Source organism: Psittacula echo (genome assembly GCF_963264785.1).
Source record: "Psittacula echo genome assembly, chromosome: 8".
Taxonomy (NCBI): Eukaryota; Metazoa; Chordata; class Aves; order Psittaciformes; family Psittacidae; genus Psittacula; species Psittacula echo.
Window position 1 is genome coordinate 23,919,084 of NC_137744.1, and position 22,117 is coordinate 23,941,200.

The window sequence follows — 22,117 nt, forward strand, 5'->3', positions numbered from 1 at the left end:
GGTGTTCCAGGTTATTTGTTGGTTTATTGTACTGATACATAGGAACCCAAATCACATACTGTGTGATGAACATACAAAGAGAGTAGAAAGCCCTATCCTTAAAGAATTTACACTTGCAGAACATGTCATAGTTAATAGATGTATATGTGCTTAAGTCCTTTCTGCAGCAGTTCCTGGAGTTCTCAACTGCATTGCTTATCAAGCTGTTGGATATGGTTCAATTTTCTTGTGCCTAACAGCTTTAAATGTAGTGTTATTGGTTTGAGGCAAACAAAGAAAAAGGAAGGGAAAGGAATCCAGAGCAGCAGAAGTTAAGTGGCTGGATGCTTTCCCTTCAGGATTTGTTCTGATTGCTCATGGTGCTCATTGCATTGAATGCTCCTTGCATTCAATCCCCAGCTGTTAGCCGCCTCATCTACTGCACAGCTTCCAAGCCAGCAGTCAGAATGTGAACGAAATGGTGCTGGAAAGGGGATAGAAGTGAATTCCACAGACAAATTCAGAAAGGAAAAATTTAAGTGATGGTAAATCTGAACATTTTTATTTCCCCAAGAACTTCTCATCATAGAATGGTTAAGGTTCTCCTGCAGTTCATGTTCCAGCTTCACTATCCCATCTTAAAACATTTTTTTCTTTCCCTATTAGTATAAGCTTCTACTTCACCCTGTAGAGCTAACAGTGTAAGGAAGGAGGTGAGTCTCCCAAATGTTTAATAGTAGATCTCTTGTCAGCTTTGATCACAATGTTTCCTTGGTTGCTTTGAGAAGCAGAGCAATGAAGATGTATTAGTAATCTCTAAAGGTCAACATGCTGAAGTAAAAGCTTTATCTGAATCAAGAACTGTAGTGTGGAGGATCTGTTGTCAGCATGTGTGTAAGGGAGAGTGAAATAGGATTTGAGATTTTAGTCAAATGGTTGTACATTTTAGCCACATGGTGACATCCTTTACACAGGCAGCCAAAACCCACTGAAGTGCTGCAGAGAAGCTGCTTTTTAAGTCTGCATTTTTGTGATATTTTAAAGTAACCTGGCCTAAAAATAGATGAGGAGTAAATTTCATAATGTCTCATCTTCATTTTTAGTGTCACAACAGATGAAGTGAATTCCCCAGTGTCCCCATACAGCTGGCAGGTAAATATGCAAATGTGAATGTGGTGGCATTGTATTTGAATGATTGTTGTTGCTTTTTGGGGTTGTATTTCTGGCAGAAAACGTTTATACACGCAGAGTTATTGTATGTGTACACACAGAGTTATTGTATGTATGGAAGTGTGGTGGAAAATAGAAAACCTTTGAAGAACCTTATGCTTGAAGATAATTTGGCTTGTATTTAACGGAGGCCTTTTGTTTTAAGGGCATATGGTACTGCCTTTTAATCTATCAGGTATTTACAATTGCTTTAAAAAGCCTCATACTCTAATAGGAAGGAGTAGTTGGAAATGAAATTTTAGCCTAAAGAAATGGTCCCTTCAGATTGTCTGCTTTCAGTTCCTATAAAATAGACATAGTCATGCATAGTGTTATAACACTAAATCTGCTTTCTCTCTTCAGAGTACATTGCATAATACAGTACTGTGAAAGGAAGATTTCTCTTACAGCTAATAGATGTGTATGATCTTTTAGATGAGAACAGCAGAGAGATACTTAAATTGTTGTGTTGTAGTCATGTAGTACATAATAATTGATGTTAATGTCCACGAGGAATAGTTACCTTAAAAATACTTGGGAATTTGTAGCCCCTGGAAAACCAGAAGGATCCAGTGGATGAGCAGCACTGGCCAGAAACCCAGCCGGTAATCTGGCAGAGTGAAGAGAGAAGGAGAAGTAAACAGATCAGGAAAGAATATTTCAAGGTAATGGGGGAGAGTTTGGGTGGGGGGCACTTTAATGGGTATAAGAACCTATATCATAAAGGAAAGGTAAGAAAACTTCAAAGGTTGTCATACTTTTCATTCTCTGTGTAACCTGTGTTTATTTGGCTCTTTGGAGTTAAATAACGTATATTCTGTATTTAGGGTAATGTGAGAGTGCAGGAAAATCTTGGTGCTTTAAATAAATGAAAGTAATTTACAGTTGTCTTATGGTAAAGACAGAAACAAATTTTCAGTCATTGCTCCTTCCCCATCCAATTGGAGGGGTTTTATGCTTATTTTTTATCATAGCACAAGGGAAATGGATTTTGTGCAGTGTGGTTCTAAGAATGATTTGTGCCTTTGGCAGAATCTCAGTGCATTAGATCGCACTTCAGGGGAAATTCTGTCTGTACTACTTTGCTGCTGTAGTGTGTTCCACTGGTCACCAGAGGTCAGTGCCTGCTTGTGGCAAAACAGATTGGAGCTTACCAGCATCATCAGGTAAAATTTGGTTTGGGGCATGGTAGAGAAAGAGGAGAATTATCTGCAGTGGGAAGTTCAGTTAAAATTAAACTTGTCACTTAAGAAATCAGTTTCTTGGTTCTTTGCCATCAAACGTCTTTGTGAAATGGTAGGGACCTCGAAAGGAATTGAGTTCTGGATAGAACAGAGCATGCCATACACCTCAGAGATATTCTTGTCGTTACAGAAGCTGTTTATCTTCTTCCTGAGCAGTTGATGGACTTGTGTCCTCTATCCAGGAATTTGGTTGTTTGCGGCTTGTTTTTAATTTTTTCTGTAATTTTGCCTTGGAAAAAAAGGGGAAAAAATTCTAAGTGAACAGAGTTCAGTCACCTCTGCTCTGGGGACAGGCTGAGAGGGCTGAGCTGGTTCATGCTGGAGAAGGGTCCTAGCACACCTTCCAGCTTCCAGTGCCTAAAGGGGCTCCAGGAAACCAAGAGAGGGGCTTTGGATAAGGGCCTGTAGGGACAGGCCAAGGGGAATGGCTTTAACCTGCCAGAGGGGAGACTGAGATGAGCTCTTAGGCAGAAGCTCTTCCCTGTGAGGGTGCTGAGGCACTGGCACAGGGTGCCCAGAGAAGCTGCGGCTGCCCCATCCCTGGCAGTGTTCCAAGGCCAGGTTGGACACAGGGGCTTGGAGCAAGCTGCTCCAGTGGAAGGCGTCCCTGCCCGTGGCAGGGGTTGGAGCTGGGTGAGTTTTAAGGTCCCTTCCAACACAGTATGTGTCATACCTAGAGTTCACATTATAAAAGTATTTAGTTTGAAAATGCCTTTAGCTCATCAACATCAGTAAGATCTTGCCTGCCCTAGGAACTTGATGTTCCTGCTCTGTTTTGTTTCCTTTTAGTTCTTTTGATTCTGTAACATGTTTTTTTTTCTCAGCAGCTTCACCAGTAATAAGTCACATCTGAGTGCTGTCAAGCTGTTTAGTTCAAATGAAAACCATACTTCCATTTTAAAGTAATAATCATGTGTGTTTTGCAGTATAAGTCTTCCAGAAAGAGTTCAAGTGGAAATGAAAATGATGAGGTGAGAATCAGTAACTGCGTAAAACATTTAAGAAAATACTTTATTACATTTGCCTTTTTCTGAACACTTACAAGTCATAGACCAGGAGAACGTTGGGTGGAGTCTGTGCAAACAAACTGTATTCCAGAGCCAGAGCAGCAACAAGTAATTGAACTCCTTCATTTAAAAATGCTCATCAAGAAAACTAGGACATTTACTTGCTTTGGTGATAGGGAATTTAACTCAGCTGTCAAGCCGAGCGGGTGTGAAGGTAATGCTTGACACAGGGAACAATGTTTCCTTGACTTACATGTTCTTAGGCTCAGTTGCTGCCAATTTGTTGCATGCTTGACAAATGTTGCATGTCTCATGTATTGTGTATTTCATAATTCCATGTTTCTCGTGAAATCATTATCTTCATTTTTATAATTTCATCTCTTTGGTTTCTTTTTAGCAAGACAGTGATAATACTAATGTGTCCCCACAGTCTCCTGTGTCGTCTGAGGTACAAGTTTGTGGGTTTGTTTTTCATTCAACAAACATTTCTTTGTGTACATTACTTGTCACCACACAGATGTAAAGCTGTTTCCTTTGAAACTGCAATTAGAAATATTTCATCATTATAAAAAAAGTCAAAAATAGAAACTACAGACAGATGGTACAACTTGGTTCATCTTTGCAGCTGTCTGGTCTCTCCTAGATGGCTTCTTTTTGACCAGTGTATGGAAAGGTGCATTGCTTTGTCTCCGTTATCTTTCCTAATGAAAACAGCTATGAAAGCAAAAATGGAATTTGCACACGGTGCAGGGGTCCCCTGTGCACTAGCCATCCAGGAGATTTAAAGTGAAACTTGTGAGTTAGTATGTTGTATATCACAAGGAGCCCAAAAGTACTGACTCTTTGGGAGTTTTGTCCCTGATGATTCTGGCTGTTGCCTTTGTGGTGCAGCCTTGCAGCCTTGTGCCCTGGTTTCTTCCCTTTTGAAGGGATGTCCATGGGGCTGCACCCACTGAGCTCTGACAAAGCACACCAAAGATCATTCATGTTTCCCCCTTATGTCAATAAGGAACCTGAGGGGGCAGAATTGGGAATATCTCATTCTGGAATGAGTGGAAACAATGAGATCTCCTGTGCATACCAAATCACTGAGTACATATTTCATTTTAGATGGTGAAATGAGAAAAACCTGATCTTCATAATTGAAAGTAAACATTTCCTAAGAAATATTTTGGTACCAAGTGTTGGGAGGATACTTGCATTTGCTTTCAGCTGGCTTAAAACACCGTTCACAGAATGGTTTGCAGTAGTTTGAAATGGGTTAGAGTAGATTTTAGTTAATCTGGTGCTGCTTTTCTTCCTCACTAAGGCAACTTTATCTCCATGTAGTGAGCTTACTTTCATTCCTCTTTTTGTACTGTCCCCTTCAAAAGAGGGCATTACGCTTAAGCAGAAGGACATTTTTCTTAGGCAAGAATAATTTAAACACTATCTTGATGGAACAAAAGTGAGTTCTTTTCATGAATGGAAGAAAATTGACTTTATCTCTTTTAACAGGATTATGAAAGGACAGATAGTAACACGCATGGTCCATTTGGTCTCAAACCAAGGTCAGGTAAGCTGCAGTTCTCTACCATAGCATGATAGAAACAGTTGTTCATTTCCTGGGCTGACATAGATGGTAAGGATGGAGGATGTGGGAGTGGGAATGGCTGTGAAGAGATGCCCCAGTGCAGCAGTCCATTCTTTGTACTTATCATGAGCGTCGTGCTGGCAAGGACAGAGGCAGCTGCTTACAAATGCACTGACTTGTGCATACTTAGTCACTGCAAAGAGCAGGGCAACAGCTCTTTCTTGGGACCTGATGGCTGAGGCAGGAGGGTTTCAAGAGAAGCAGATTTTTGTCTGTCCTATGAAAGGGTGCTTTGAGCAGAGCTTTGCCAGGAGTTTCATGGTTTAGTGCTTTGTTGCACACTGACTCTTCCAAGACTATGACATGCCCTCATAAGAGAGTTCTGTTGTCTAAAGCAGACCTTCAGTCCTCTGAAATCTAGGTACATAAACCACATTTTTTTCAGTTACCATATTCTTTTGTTTGCAAGTGTCTGTGTGAATACTGGAAGAGCCCCTGTGCAATCCTTTTACAGTTAATACCATTCTTCCCTGTTTTTAAGGGAACAGTCTTCAGGCAAATTCATTAAGGAAGAATGATCTCAACTCCTCAGTTTAGTTTAATTCAGTGAAATGGTCTCCTTACTAGGAGCCTGTGAGCCCTCAGCAGCAGAGTATGCCTGGCTGAGGTGATGCAAAGGGCTTCTTCAAGGCCCTTAAGTCCCTTGAGCTTTGTAAGCGGTTGTATGAAACTTCAGTGCCAGAGGTAGTCAGGGTAGTTGCATGTCCCAGGACATGTCTGGCTGGGATCTAGAGGCTTCTGAGTTATGTACAGAAGAGGTTTTATTTGCCAATGTTCTATAAAATCATAGGTTTGTCATTTGAAGGCTTTCTGCCCATGAAGAATGTAAAGGGAATGTAATAATTTAACACACTTCCTTTTTAAAGAACTCTTGAACTTCTGGATGAGACACTTCATATTTTCAGATAAATTCTTACGAAGCAATCACTGTATCTTTGCATATGCACACTTACCACCCATCTATATGTGTATATATATATATGTATATTTTAAAGCTCTCAACATAAGTTGTAATAGAGAACTCTGTCCCTTTTTTTAGTCTCCATAAAGAATTTAAACTTGATTAAAAGTCAAACACAATGAAAATACTTTCAAAGCTAATTTCAGGGTAAGCTTGGAAAATCTGCAGATGGAGCTGTAGAGCTCAAACAGGTATTTCAATGGTGAAGTCAATTCTGTCTCCATATTTTTCAGTTATCCATTTGCAGTTAAAGATGGTCTCTGTATTTTATTTGAAAGAGAAGTTTCATAGACAGCACTTTTTACATCAGGATACTTCAATATATTTGTTCCAAAAAGGTCTGCAGCTTTTTCCTCATTTTTACCCTTGGTGTGAGACTTTTGGCCATTAGTCAGTGTTTTAAATCTGAATTCTGAAAACTTAACTTCAACTAACATTCAACAGCTTTCAGCCGTGCATCGCGCCAGGACTATGGAGCTGTGGATCCTGGATTTACAATGAGGAGGAAAATGGAACATTTAAGGGAAGAAAGGGAGCAAATAAGACAGCTTCGCAATGTAAGTACCATTATGTACTGTATGGGTGCAGTGCATTTAATTTAAGCCTTTATAACCACAACTTAAACCTTTATAACAAAGGCCTGCAAATCATTACAGTTGTACAAGGGCATCTCGGTAGTGATACTTCTTAAGAAATTTCATGTAGCAGGCTACGTTGGCACTGGTTTTGATTCCACTAAAACGCCAACCTGTATGTGTTGTAGCTGAAAAATGAAGTGAAATGAAAATCCTTAATTTTTAGGTTTCTGAGGTTTTAGGTTTTGCTAGGGAGAGAGATGACAAGGCTGCTTGTGTTTGCTGCTGTTTGACCTGAGATTTGAAAAAAGATGGTCATAGTCATAGCAAAATGCTTTTTGTGTGGAGAAAGTTGCTGCAAGTTATACAATACTGAATGGGATCTAAATTTCAGACTTCCAGTAAGTTGTTTTCTGTCTAGTTCTGTTCTCAAGATACGGAACAGTTATAGTTAACTATAAATCAGATAAGCTCTGCTTTCCAAGGCAGGAGGAATTTGGGGTGTGACTTCTCTGAAGGCTGTTTGTCGTGTCTGGTTCATTTCCTGAGCATTAGAGGCTTGTTGCTGGGGTGGGAAAAATCGGTTCCCACTTCTGTTTTGCAACACAAGTGTGGGCGCTTCTTGGCCACCCTTTTCTCAGCTATTTCACTGTCACCTGCATGAGAGAAGTACCCATACCCAAAGTGGTTGTGTTCCTTATTCTTTTTCTCCTAATAAAGTTGTGCATGATTTCACCCCAAAGATTGTGCGCACTAACAGTCAGTGAGGTGTTCAGCCTGACATTTCTGTCCTTAAATTCTGTGCTTTCCTGTTCTGAGTAGTGAGTTGATGGAATGGCTTTGAGAGCTGTGTATCATGGTAGTTGTTGCCTCAGTGTCTTTCTCAATGTATGTGGCTGTGTCATTTAAAAAAACAACAAACCAAGCAAGCAAGCAAAGGGAATACGAGGTTTATGCTGAAGAGGAAAGGATATTTGAATGAAATGCGAGTTATCTCCATTTATTTCACTTTAGTATTAAAATATCTCTTTGAAACTGAATGCTTTAAAATCAAAAGTTAGCTTATGTTGAAAGTAACTTACTTATGGACTTTTTAATAGAATCTTGAATCCAGGTTAAAAGTAATTTTGCCAGATGACATCGGAGCAGCGCTGATGGATGGAGTAGTTCTTTGCCATTTAGCCAATCACATAAGGCCACGTTCTGTTGCCAGCATCCATGTACCATCGCCAGCAGTGGTAAGTGGTTTATCTCACTTCAGTTGCATCTTAACTGAAAACAAGCTTTTGAAAGTTCAATACTAAAGCATCTACGATTCTATAATCGTGAATCATGTTGACCATGTTAACTGGCTACATTCTTCACTTCAGTTTTTCTGCAGGAAGCATGAAACAGAGGCTCAGAAGTTTTCTTAAAGAGCTCATTTCACAAACTGGGTCTTCACAGAACTTGTGTTTTAGCAATTGTATTTGCATCAGAAATGGCTGATGATCTACTGTCTTGTCTTTACAGCCTAAACTCAGTATGGCAAAATGCCGAAGAAATGTTGAGAACTTTCTGGATGCTTGTAAAAAGCTGGGCGTATCACAGGTATACTGATCGCTTTATTGGCTTACTAATAACCACAAGTATGTCAGCAAATACTGAAGTTTGAAGGGTTTGAATGGCTTAATTCAGTTAGCAATAGTGACTATAAAACTGACCAGAACTTGAAGATATGAAAGAAAGTCCCATTTCTAGCCTGTGACATGAACTTGAGGAAGCTACTTGATGGGTTTCTAGTTTGTTTCTTATAGTAAAAATGATACTGACCCCCTTATAAATTATCTAAACAGAGGAACCGATGAGAGAGGGTAATGTTGTAATATATGAAAGCCTGGAGTTTAGCAACTCACTTTGTGAATTTCTGTCTGCCTAGAAGAATCCTGCAATTACAGAACTGCTTAGCTGTCATCCTCAGCAGAGCTGTAGTTGCAGCCCATTATTCATGCTTCTGTTGCCCAAGTTTATCCTTTTCCTTCCCTGTATGAGGGAGGGAAAGCCCCTCAAGTTTAAACCATTTCCTGCATATTGGGACAGACAAAAAAACTCCATTGACTTGTTTTAGTGGAACAGGAAAATTTGTTAATGGCTTGAGAAACCTGGGATACTGCTCTGCCACGGCTTCTGTCTAGTGTGGAGCCACAGGCAATTCAGAAGACAGAGATGCTAAGATTTACCTCCTGAATCATCATAACAGCAGCTAGCACTTGGAAAAGTTGTCCAGTTTGTCATCTTTCAGTTTGAAATTCCGGCACTTGATTGGTGAATGGCTGATTATCCAGTCTGTCAACACTTCCAAGTTTTCCCAAGGGAAAAATTGGTAATAAGCTTATAAAACAAGGTGGATGGGACGTAGGGCACTGAGCCAATAGTGCCCATCAGGTGTTATTCTGGCTCTGCTTATGAAAACAGTCTTTGCCTTTATGAAATTAGCAGTCTTGTGTCTCTTCTAATGCTGTCATAGTTTAGTACTTGAAACAGATCTTGGATAGAATTAATAAATTTGTAGCCATTCCGTTATGGTAAAGAACCACATGTGAAATTTAAGGCCAGAGACACTTTCTATGTAAGTGTCTCAGTGGTGTATGTGTGACTTCAGGGAACCTGCCCTGGAGGAAAAAAGAATGAAGCTTGATACACGTACTGTTTTACTGTTTTACAGGAGAGACTTTGCTTGCCTCATCACATCCTGGAAGAAAGGGGGCTGGTGAAGGTTGGCCTCACAGTTCAAGCTCTGCTTGAATTGCCTGCGTTGAAAGTACCTCAGCTTTCCTCCATGTGACACAACTCCTTGGGAGCCAGACAACGTTCCATCCGATCTGCCTGTTTGGATCCCTCTGAGGCAGTTCAGCTTCCTACACAGGAACACCCAAGCCATCAAAAACTACTGTCTGTCCAGATGCTGTAGAGAGCCTTACTTTGGAGTTGTAGGTGACAACCTTGGAGTCAGCTGGCAGTTAAAAGACCATAATTATTATTCTTTACTTTTGTAATTGGATGCACAAAGAGATGTGGTAGCGTCCGGTTCTCTTCCTGGTTAATTTAAGTTAAAAGCTGCCATTTAGCACCTCACAGTGTTACAGTTAAATGCTGGATTTCTTTTTCTCTCATTGAAAACGTTGTTTGAATTCTTTTACAAGTACAAAGCACACCCTCTTCACTTTAATCTTGCAAGGCAACCATTTGATTTCAAGGTAAGACAAAAATGTAGCACTGGTGTGATGGCAGAAATGTGAGCGGCTGATCACTTGTAACCCACTTCCACTCCCTCAGAAAGCTTCATCTTTGTGTTCCTTATTTTTTGCACTCCTCATTGTAACTTAGACACTTCTAACATTGCCAGTATTTAGTCTGAGTGTCTGGTGATTACACAAAGCAGTATCCAATGGGAAAAGGACACATTTTATTGAGTTTTTTCCAGTCTTCTAGGTTGGTGCCAAATACTTTTTTTCAGTTGTACTGTAGATTGTTTACATGTGAAGTGCCTGTGTAATTGAGAACTCGGAATAGTCGGAAACATTTTTGCAATTTCTTTGTTTAAAATAGATGAAATGGAAATTTTTAAATATTTTACTAGTTTTTTGTAAAATCAGTACGTGAAGATTTAAGTAACACTTCACACTTTTGATGTTGGGTGTTTTTAAGTTTGTTGCACAATTGAATTGGTTATTGTCTAATAATTAGAAGATACTGTAAATACTTTTTATTTATGATATTTAATTTGATAATACCCGATCACTTTTGGGTTAATGTATTGTGGGACAAGAACAAGTTGTCTGCTTTTCTTTAGGACACACAGATACACGCAGTAAGAGGTGAGGACTAGTGATGCACACCGAGTAACTTAGGACATTTTGATAAAACTGCCAAAATCTCAGGTTCCTGCTGTGACTGTCAGGATTTTGTGTAATGTTGCTCCTGAGCTCATGTTACATTTTTACAACAGATTTAGCCATAGTTTAGTTGGGAAAAATCAGTGTTTCTGGTTTTAGTGTTTACAGGATTTATTATGTAACTTAACACAAGTGTGGCCTAGCACACAGATCGATTGGTACAAATGTCATTGTGCTGAGGCATTAGACCATGAGACTTTTCTGGATAAATTGGGAAAAGAACACATTCCACTGTGGTGGGTTTTTGAGGCTTCTCTAAGTTTATCTATGTGTTTGCTTCTGCACCAGGTCTCAGTGTTTTGAGCACATTCTGAAACCATGCACAGTTGAGTTGTTCTCCAAAAGAGTTGCTAATAATTTAGTAATAAATCTGTTTGCATTAGGCTGTTCTTCATGAATAGGTAGCTCCAGTGAAAACTGCCACAGAGTTTCTGTTTCAGGCTAAGTTAATTCTGATGGAGAGATACATTTGCCAAGCAGGTAACAAGATTTGATTCTATTCCTTCTAATTAATCAAGGCCCCATCTATTATAATTCATAAAGGAATGAGGGAGAGGTATTGTTTACTCCTCACTTACAGTCCTTAGAATCAGTAATTGAGAGGAAAAATAACCTTCTGCTGACAAGATTCTGTTTAAAAGATTCATTTTAAACCCCTTGAAACAAGCTAATCGATGTGTAATAGTTAAAACCCACTGTTGTTTAGATGGTTTCTTACAGTGCAGCTCCTGGAGAGGCTGGTGTAAAACAGCCAACTCCTCAAAAGTAATCTTAGGTTACAGGAATACTTGTTCAAGGAAACTGGACTGCTTTGACCTTTGAAATGTGGGATTTCAAACCTCTCTAATTGGTTTGTGAATCATCCACGTTAGCCTCATTTTAACACCTTCAGTCCCCATTCCTCCCTAAAAGCACTTCCCTGGAAAGTCACACTAAGACTTGAATAAGTAATATAATTCATTAAGCCAAATGCTTGTCTGCTGCTTTTGAAGAACACAACCATTCAAAAGAGTAAGTCAGTGTCTTTCAGTTCCTTGCTGTGGTATTGACAACACCCACCACATTCTCTTTCAATACATTAGCCATAGAATTGCTAAGTATAAATGGTCACTTTCAGTTACCCTGGCTTCAACTGACCTATTTCCTTGCCATATTTAAATGGTTTTTTGATCTTAAAGTAGCTTTTTTTCCCTACTCAAACTAAATTGAGAAAGTTCCATCTCAGTGTAAACATTAAGAATCCCCTTGATGTCATGTGCCAGATGCTGACTGACCAGTTTGGTCTTGGGTTGTGGGGTTTTTTAAGCTTAGCTTATTTCCTAAGTAACTTGAAAACTGGATGTGAAATTAATGGATTTACTTTGAATTGTACCTCTGAAGCTGAAAACTACTAAAATAACTTTTTATTTAGTACTCTGGAGTTCTTCCCACAAATTAGAAGTAGTCTCACTTTGCCATTCCTTGGAAATTATTATGGCCGCCTTCATGCTTACAGGGAAGAATAATCATGATTCTTCCGGGGCTTCCTTTTTAGCATGACAAAGATGAAGGCCTTCAAGTATCTTTCAAAGCAATGTTGAGAAAAGGTCCACTGTGCCTGGACAAATCTTTTCTCTGCTTCCTTTAGCTGCTGTTACAATTAATAATCTGAAGCCTTGCAGAAATTGGCTGTTCCCATTGTGTTTCTTTTAGGAGCAACTGTGAAAAAAGATGCTTAAGTTCTGTAATACAAGTTTGTTGGTGTCTTTCCTGTACAAGAATTTGCCCTTTTCTCCCTTTCCATTTGATTCCTAGCATCATCTCAGTTACTTTTGTTTGTTCACAGATCTAGTGACTTCACATTGGTCATTAAAACATGCTCCTCCTTTCTCTTGACTCTAAGAAACTTCTCCAGTGTCATTGGTGAACTACTGTGACTCCAGAATCCCTGCTCCCAACAGTTTGTATGTTTGAGATACCCTTTTCCCATTCTGTTTGGAATGCGGTGGCATTAATAAATACTTGGTACAGCTGATGGGATGGTTAAAAAGAGAGGCCTGCCCCCCTTCCTATTGTACTTACTCAGTTTTTACTTAGGATGTAAAGAGAAGTCACGATGAAAAACTTCAGGAAGCTGCATTAAGTTTTCCTAATAAACTTAAGAGGTAACTAGGGTGCTTTCTTATTGTGAATGCTGTACGAAGTTGCTGCAGTCTTGTGGTCTGAACTATAAATTACAGAGTGAGTCCACATACTGACAGGACCCCTGGCCTTGTGTATGTATTCTGTGTCCCTGTGTCACTGGATGTCACACATGAAAGATCTTTCATTTAAGCAATAATGCCCCAGATATTGTGAGGTCTTAAAGCAGTGACATTAAAATAACCATGATAAAGTGTGGTTGCCTCTCACGCAGTTATCTCAGAAGTGCTTCACATCTGCAACACTGCTAATGCAGTGTGTGAGCTGGGGCACTGCTGGCGATGCAGAAAGCCATCTATGCCTAGAGACCTTCCAAAAATGATCATAAAATATGGCGGAAACAGTTGAAACAATAAGTACATGAATCGTAAGAATGTCTGGGTAAAATCCAAGCTTCACAGAAGCCAAGGCATGTTCTGTTCTTAACTTCAGTAAAGAAGGAGGAGAGAAGGGTCTCAGAGATGGCCTTGAGTAAAGAACTCCTTCAGTAAAGGAGTCCAGGGGATGCCACGAGGATGATCAGGGGCTGAGAAAATTGGGGCTGTTGAGCTTGGGGAAGAGAGACTCCATGGAGACCTTAAGCAGCCCCCAGTGCCTGAAGGGGGCTGGAGAGGGACTGTTCATCAGGGGCTGTAGTTATAGGACAAGGGGTGATGGGTTCAAATTGAAACAGGGGAAGTTCAGGTTAGCTATAAGGAAGAAGTTCTTTGCTAGAACAGGCTGCCCAGGGAAGTTGTTAATGCTCCATCCCTGGCAGTGTTCAAGGCCAGGTGGGATGTGGCTTGGAGCAAGCTGCTCTAGTGGAAGGTGTCCCTGCCCGTAGCAGGGGTTGGAGCTGGGTGAGTTTTAAAGTCCCTTCCAACCCAGACCAATCTAAGATTCTGTTATTAAAGATTCCACGTTTTTGGCTTACAGATCACGCGCGCTGCAGACCATGGCAAGCATGGTTCAAATTTGTCTGACACTGCAAGGCTTTAGTGTCAAATTCTTGGCTAAAAGTAGTGATCTCCGGTAAGTCAAAGGAATCTGTAAAATAGTACACAAATTCATTTATTTAATACAGATTTTCTGATGTGTTATATACGTATTAAGACAGTAGGAAAAATTCCTTTGAAGCACAGCTTTCATACTATGGGAGGGTGTCACCACAGTAACACTGCAGGTGAGGATTGCCATCAGTTACGTACTGCACCTCAAACTTTAGTTCAGGTATCGCTTAGTGGCTGGCTTAGATTTGGACATAAATCTGTAGCCAAATTCAAACAGAAAATCAAAAGGCATCTGTTTGCTAAAGCAAATGTCCATTTGTCTTCTCAGATGGAAGGACAAAGGTCTGGCACTTGTCTTTCTGCTGCTTCCTAAATGCTTGTACAAGGGTAGCTGTTGTACCTAATCGAGCTGCAGTCTGCCTGTATACCAAAGCTTGTTACTAATTCAACTGATTCCAACTAAAAGCAACTTCTGGGAGTTTCTGGTACTTTCTGCAGATAGATGGTTTTGTACTGGTAAATCACATTTTTTCCTCCTGCAGTCAGGCTATTGTGTGTGTTTCTTTCAAGAGGTATGTCATGTTAAATAGTGACCTCAACTTGGAAACCAAAACCAAACACCCCAAACCCCCTGAAAACCACAGCCACAGAATTGGAGTTAAAAGAAGACAGTAAGACCAGGAACAGGAAAGGCAAATTACAGTTGTCTAAGGAGAGGGTGCTCTGACCTGATGCCCCATTGAATCACTTCCCACTGAAAAGCCTTTAGATTAAGTAGAGAAAACGGATGTTTTGTAGCTGCTTCATGCTGAGGGAGACAGATCCTTGAGTGCACCTTCCGGGAGAGGTTACAGGAGCAGCTCTGCTCTGGAGCCAGGCTGAGAGAGCTGGGCTGGGGCAGCCTGGAGAAGAGAAGGCTCCTGAAGGGGAGACCTGAGAGCAGCTCCAGTGCCTAAAGGGGCTGCAGGAAACCTGGAGAGGGGCTTGGGACAAGGGCCTGTAGGGACAGGCCAAGGGGAATGGCTTGAACCTGCCAGAGGGGAGACTGAGATGAGCTCTTAGGCAGAAGCTCTTCCCTGTGAGGGTGCTGAGGCGCTGGCCCAGGGTGCCCAGAGAAGCTGTGGCTGCCCCATCCCTGGCAGTGTTCAAGGCCAGGTTGGACACAGGGGCTTGGAGCAAGCTGCTCCAGTGGAAGGGGTCCCTGCCCGTGGCAGGGGTTGGAGCTGGAGGAGCTTCAAGGTCCCTCCCAGCCCAAACCAGGCTGGGACTGTATGATTATAAAAATGCAATAACCAGACAGTTCTAATTCAGATGTTCCATAGCCAAGTACGTTTTCAAAGAAGAATGTTTAATCTGCTTTTTCCATGCACATTTTCAAACCCTGATCTTCAAATAACGAGAACCAAATCTCTTTCCAAGTCTCCTTTAGTATCTTGGTAAATATGAAAGGAGCAGACTAGCTCAAACCGACAGCAGATGGGATTGTTTGGGAAGCTTTCTGTTTGACAGAGTTAGGTTTACAGTTGGACTCACTGCTCCTAAAGGTCTTCTCCAACCAAAATGATTCTGTGACTTCAGTGAGACCAGAATTTACCTCCATAGTTTTGGAACTGAGCTACCCCATGAAGTCAGTCACTGGAATTGAATTCTTGGCACTGATGAGGGTTTCCTCACTTCATCCAAATTTGCATGAAATAAGGTAAACGCAACTTTTCATGACAGTTTTATGAAGGCAGATTGGGAAATAGAGAATACCTGGAGATAAGCACAAGGATCCTTTGTAAGCAGGAGTGAAGCAGTGCAGTCTTCCCAGGATTGCTCTGTTTAGGTGGGATCTGGTCGTGGTGTGGGATCTCCCATCGCTCAGCGTGAAAGTGCAGATGTTCGTCCAGCTGTTTCCTGAAGCAATGCATCACGCTAAGCACTGCTGCAATGGTGGGAATCCCTGCCTCTTGCGCCAGCAGGTAATGGGAGCCTGTGATCCCTCAGGGGACTGTAGAAGAAGAGTTGTTTATGGATCACGTTGGGAGTAACACGAGTACTTCCTGCTCTTGTGTAACCTCTACAAGGAAATCATGACATTGCTGTTTGGGTGTTTTGTTTAGTAACTCATGGTTATAAAATTCAGAAAATACATCATAAGCAGGGGATGGAGGTGTAAATGTGTGCAGGGCAGGAGCAGTTCTGAGCTACTGGGGGCAGTCATGGAGAAACAGATGTTGACATTGTGTATATACTTGATGGAGTGTTTTAATTCATCTCGCATCTCATGTTCTTGTAAAGCGTATCTTCCTCCCACACTTCCGAGACTGTCGACTTGTACAGTGCTGTATGGAGTCTGTTTTCAGGATTTCCATCCTTGCTGGAGCTTCCAACATAGACGTTTCTTTGGAAAACTGTTCCTACTGTTACTTCTTGTAAATAGGTTTTTGTATTCAACTTGCATGGAGAAACCCCATTCCCAAACCAGTGTACATACGCTGTGTATAAAATACAGACTGTTTCATAACTTTCATGTAGTCAAGTTATTCAATATGATTTCACTTCAGGTTTTCTATATTCCTAGTAAATGATGATGATTTGTTGTATGTTCTCTCGAGTGTCTGTGTTGCCATTTTGGTAGATGAGTGACTTGCATCAGTCAGGCTGGACACGAGGAAGAGACTTTGTACAGGGAGGGTGGTAAAATCCTGGCACAGGTTGCCCAGAGAGGTGGTGGATGCCCCATCCCTGGAGACATTGCAGGCCAGGCTGGATGTGGTTCTGAGAAACCTGCTCGGGTTGAACATGTCCCTGCCCATTGCAGGCGGTTGGACTAAATGGGCTTTGAAGGTGCCTTCCAACCCAAACCATTCTGTGATTCTATCTCTTTTATAGTGATAAACAGAAGAAACATTGACTCTTATTCCAGGGCAATAGGGCACTGACAGATGGGGTAGGTTAGGGCTTTGGCTGTGACCAACAGGGACAACAGGTCTGAGAATACGTCAAGATAAAGACACGATCACTTGTAGCAGGGTCTTTACACATTTAAACACTCTCCTGTCTTACACAGCATGAAGGCCGCCCAGTGTATTATAGTACGTACATTTGGAACAGCATCGTTTGAATTATGCTCACAATCGGCTTCACCCAGTCTGGAAACTCCAGCTGGCAGAAGAGCTCCCAAGGTTGGATGTGGCCAGAGCACAGGTCAGCTTCTGTGTGGTTCACAGCAGCCGCTACATCCAACGTGAGGGACAGAACGGCCGGGTTCTGCAGCTGTGGTTGTCGGTTATTCATCTCCCCCAGGGTCTGTCAGGTACCTGTGAGCTGTGGCACCCTTCCAGCCTCTCCAGTGTCCTGCTTGCACTCCAGTCACACATTGTGTGCCTGCGGCTGCTGGTTTACATTGGTTAGGTCATTGCCATGGCTGTTTCACATCCCTCTCTGGTTGCAATCCAGAGATGGATGCAGCTACAGCGCCCCAGCTCAGCATCGCTGTTCCCAGGCTCTTTGTTCTGGAGGCTGAGGAGAGTTCAGGAAACTAAAAGAAGTCCAACTCCTCCCTGGTTCCTCAGGGCTCTGCTGTCCCTGGGTCTGTGTTCAAACCCATTGATCAGCTACAGCCGTCACTCCAACGCTGTTTGAACTCCTCCAAGAATAAAAGTTTGCTGTTTAATGTTGCAGTGACCTCAAAATGTCTATGTCATTGTTTGTGGTTTAATTAGCTCGGCCTCATTAACAATGGAAATCTTTTGCTGCTCGTATCCTGATTATAGAGCCAAAGAGGAGATTATAACACACCTGCCTGGTTGCCACAGCTCTAACGCTGCCCTCAGGACTGAGGGATGCGCAACTGGGCACAAGTGCTTCCAGTGACCAGCAGGGGCAGAAGAATTAGGGCTTGGTGACTTCTCTGCCATTCACGGTGCCAGCGGAAGGTCTGCCCGCGTCATCTTGACGTGGCTTTCACTATAGTGCGGGAATAGAACCACCAGACTGCATGTGAACGGCTGTAGGGGGTTTTAGCTAACTTCAATGTGACCAACTGACTGGGATACTTGTGGTTTTCAGCAACTCCATAAACATCTGTCTTTGGAGTCTTATAATCGTGGCTTTAGTACAATGATTTCACTACCAGAATTCATACACCTTCCCATGTGTCCATACAGACACATCCTCTGTGTGCGGGATCTTCTATAAAGCTGTTAGAGCTACATCCCGTTCCCTGCTCTTCAGCATTTCAAGCAGGTTTGTTGCTCTGTCTCCTAACGTATTCACAGGTATTTTGCTGCTCCAAGGTCAGTGTTGGGGTCTTTGAATTCTTTTGCAGCTTGAGTGAGAAATACGGGTATCTTAGTGTAAATATCGCTTTATGTCAGTCAGAATATGACATTCCAGAGAGACCGGAATTCAGAAGCTGTTGAGACATTGTTCACTTCAGCCGCTTGCTTTTGATCTCCAGAATCTCCAGTTCTCCTGTAATCAGAAGGAAATCAAAAGAAAATGAAAGCAACAGCAAATTGTGCTCCCTGGCATCAGCTTCTAACGCACGAGCACTGAAAACTACTGGAGGCACTTCTGCCAACAGTGATAATTTTGTGATTTTTGGCTCGCGACACGAACTGCTGTTTCCCAGGAATCCCGCTTAAATGATGATTGTGGTGTTTCTGAGGACGTGGCAGGGAATGGTCAAACAGTTTCTTTCTTCCTGTCTTTGCAAACTAAAGGCTGCAAAGGAGGAGAGGGAGTAGAGAGAACTGTTACTGTTGGACCACTGCATCGAGTCAAGCATCGTTTGTTACTTGAAGTCCTTCCCCTTCTGGGAGCAGTCCCCTGCCCACCTCTTGATCTGTTCCTGTAGCATTCATAGAACCATAGGATCTCAGCCTGGTTTGGGTTGGAAAGGACCTTAAAGCTCCTCCAGCTCCAACCCCTGCCACGGGCAGGGACACCTTCCACTGGAGCAGCTTGCTCCAAGCCCCTGTGTCCAACCTGGCCTTGAACACTGCCAGGGATGGGGCAGCCACAGCTTCTCTGGGCACCCTGTGCCAGGATTTTGCCACCCTCACTCTACAAAGTCTCTTCCTCACGTCCAGCCTCAATCTCCCTCTTTTAGTTTAAACCCATCACCCCTCATCCTGCTGCAACAGCCCTGCTGAAAAGTCTCTCTCCATCTTTCTTATAGGCCCCTTTTAAGCACTGAAAGGGTACACACAGTAAGTGGACTGACCTGAAGATGTGCGGCTGCTGCTGGTTCATTTCTCAGGGATGCTGGGATTCTGGTGGACCAAAGACTTCCAGAGGGATTTTTGCCCTGCCCCACACCACACTCCTTAGTTCAGCTCGGAGGCAGGAGCGGACAGAACGTGCGCTGTGGTGCCATGGGAAGCACCCACCAGAACTGCTGCTGCGGGACAGAAATGGTCTAAACTGTGAGGGGACAAATCTCAACCAAAACAAGACACTGGAAAAGGGGCTGCCAGGAGGGGCTGAGGGCTGGGGCAGGTTTACGCGCTTCCCACCACCACCAGCGGGAAGAAGGCAATGGCTGACTTGTGTTGTGTTGAGTCCTTCCCGGTGGGGAGGCGTTTCTGACCTTGGATGAATGTTCTCTGGCCCCACCTCCACAGACAGACAGTATGGGACAATCGGTTTTATAGTTGATATTCTCAGGCTATAAAACAGGGCGCCGATGAGGGACAGATGCTGTGGGCTGGAAGATAAGCCAAGGCAGCTCCCCTTGTGAGCTGCGGCTTGTTTGCTTCCTCTGGAGCAACCTCCCTGCTGGGCCAGGCAAACCCCTCTCTTCTCCCTCCAGTCACAGTATCACAGTATCCCAGTATGCTAGAGATTGGAAGGGACCTCAAAAGATCATCTAGTCCAATCCCCCTGCCAGAGCAGGAACACCTAGATAAGGTCACACAGGAATGTGTCCAGGCGGGTTTTGAATGTCTCCAGAGAAGGAGACTCCACAACCCCCCTAGGCAGCCTGTTCCAGTGTTCTGTCACCCTCACTGAGAAGAAGTTTCTTCTCAAGTTTAAGTGGAACCTCTTGTGTTCCAGTTTGTACCCATTACCCCTTGTCCTATCATTGTTTGCCACTGAGAAGAGCCTGGCTCCATCCTCGTGACACTCCCCCTTTATATATTTATATACACTAATAAGGTCCCCCCGCAGTCTCCTCCAGCACACACAAACCATTCCCTTATCCCCAGTGCTCTCCCCTTTCTCAAGGCAGGGGGGGCACCTTGGCCAAGCAGAGAATGTGACAACCTCCACCCAGCCTGTGCATCACCCTCCCAGCCATGGCAGTGCCTCCGCTCAGCATTGCTGGGACGGGACATGGATCCTGCCCAGTCTGGCCTCAGTGGATCTCCTCCTCCGGGACCAGCATGGAGACTGCATTAACAGCAGCAGGAGGACAAGCACAGCACAAGGATCAGGTACCAGCACCACGGCACAAGGAAGGGAATAGAACAGCGCTGGTGGTTTGCAAAGGGCGCTGGTCTGGGGAGGAGGTGGCGGGAGGAGGCTGCACTGGTGGCACTTTGCAGCAGGAGATGCACGCTCTGCTCCCCCGGGGGCTCCAGTGGTGGAGCCTGGTTCCTGCAAACCCCAACTCTGCTTTTTTCCAGTCCGATTTTCTCAGGAACTGAGCCCATTCCAGCACTCAGGAACTGGCATTCACCCTACTTGGAAATGAGTCTCAGCTGTTTCAGACAATCTGTCCAATGTGACCTTTTCTGCTTAAGTAAGTAGCTTACACAATGAAAAATCCATGCATGTTAAACATTAACTTTGCACAACCCTGACAGCAGGGCCATACATTTACCAGCAGCAAAGGACTTGTTTTCCCCTGTCCTTTGCAGAAAGTCAGAAGGAAAGCAGCCAATTGCAGTGAAGGGAGAACTCGCCCATAACCCACCCACAGCCAGTATGCACAGGGTGCTCAAGGCAGTGGGGTTTGTGCTACCCATTTCTACTGCTCTTTACTTTGAAAGATGCAAAGCAAGAGGCTGTTCACCTCTTCAGTGGTCTCCAACCATGGGTAAAGCCCCCATTGCCTTCACAGAACTATAGAATCCCAGCCTGTTGGAAGTGACCTTAAAGCTCCTCCAGCTCCAACCCCTGCCACGGGCAGGGACACCTTCCACTGGAGCAGCTTGCTCCAAGCCCCATCCAATGGGAATGGTTTCACACCTGAAAAAGGATGGTGCCTCCCTCAAGTCTGAACAGCCATTGGCAGCACTGCCCCGCACAAGCACATTGTCTACCTGTGTGCACACACTGAAATGAGGAGGATAACTGGGAAGTGGAAAGGAGCCTGATCCTGCCTTTGCTGTTACAAATCATCCCCATTGACTCCAGCTGGGAAGCAGTAACATTAATTCGGACATCAATTCAAGCAGCAATACTGTAGGTCTTGTAGAGGGGCTGAAGCTGGTTTTCTCCCTGCCCCACAAAGGTGATGTGCTCCTTCGGTACCTGATGCTGTTTCTCATGTTCTTATGTCTCTGAATGGTTTCTCAATACACCCAAACGTGGCCATGGGCAGATCCAGCCCCAGCCCATTGCTTATTGGGGCACATGCACCACAGCCCTGCTCTTTCCAAAGCATCCTTTATCATCCCTCCTAGGAGGAATTGCTGCAGCCAACTTCCCTTAACACACAGGGCAACATGGGGATGACCCACCTTGTATTACTGCTCATGAGCCTGGCTGGTCCCAGCTTGTCGAAGCACCCGTGCCTTGCAATGAGTGCTCCAGGCTGGAGTGAGGGAGGGCTCACAGGGGGATGCAGGAGGAGGATGAATTAAATGGTGTCAGGCGAGGCCATGTTCATAGAATCATGGAACAGTTTGGGTTGGAAGGGCCCTTCAGGCTCATCCAGTTCCATGGGCAGAGACAGGTTCCACCAGAGCAGGTTGTGAGAAGCTGTGCTGGTGTGCCCAGCCCACAGGAGAGCCGGAAAAGGATGGATAATTCTGTGTGTTTCCTACATAGCCCCGAGGGGCAGGAGCAGCCGGATTGCGGGTGGTCAAAGCAGGGCTGGAGCTGGGGCACCACTGCCCGGAGCTGCATGGGACGAGGTGCTGACGGGGCCACCGCGGCGAGGAGCTTGCAGGCAGCCTGCACTGATTGAGCCATTTGGTTTTCATTGCCATGAGTCATTTAAACACTCAAACGCACCTCGGACCTCCCTGAGCGCAGCTGGAGCTGCAGTTACCGCCGGCACCTCATCAGTCCCAGCAGTGCCCTCTCTGGGGCTGGCTTAGTAAAGCCTCTGGGCGTGGCAAGCGCTTTAACTCCTTTGCAATGTGGCATCGGATCCCTGCTGGGCCTCTTTAAAACCCTCCACATCCCTGGGAGATGCACAGTTCGGAGCAGCGCGGTCCCGGGGCTGTGACGGAGCTCAGCG

General features: G+C 43.8%; 1 protein-coding gene across 3 annotated transcripts in view; it reads left to right on the forward strand.

Annotated features, from left to right (window-relative positions):
• LRCH2 (leucine rich repeats and calponin homology domain containing 2) overlaps window positions 1–16,301 on the forward strand; it is a 40,614-nt gene extending 24,313 nt beyond the window's left edge. For all 3 annotated transcript variants that reach the window (XM_080625130.1, XM_080625129.1, XM_080625131.1), the window contains 9 exons: window positions 1,083–1,131; window positions 1,737–1,853; window positions 3,359–3,403; window positions 3,837–3,887; window positions 4,937–4,994; window positions 6,478–6,590; window positions 7,709–7,846; window positions 8,121–8,198; window positions 9,313–16,301. In XM_080625130.1, the coding sequence (XP_080481256.1) occupies window positions 1,083–1,131; window positions 1,737–1,853; window positions 3,359–3,403; window positions 3,837–3,887; window positions 4,937–4,994; window positions 6,478–6,590; window positions 7,709–7,846; window positions 8,121–8,198; window positions 9,313–9,432 (769 nt within the window). In that variant the 3' untranslated portion in view covers window positions 9,433–16,301. The remainder of the gene's footprint in view (window positions 1–1,082; window positions 1,132–1,736; window positions 1,854–3,358; window positions 3,404–3,836; window positions 3,888–4,936; window positions 4,995–6,477; window positions 6,591–7,708; window positions 7,847–8,120; window positions 8,199–9,312) is intronic.
• Window positions 16,302–22,117: the final 5,816 nt, after the last annotated feature.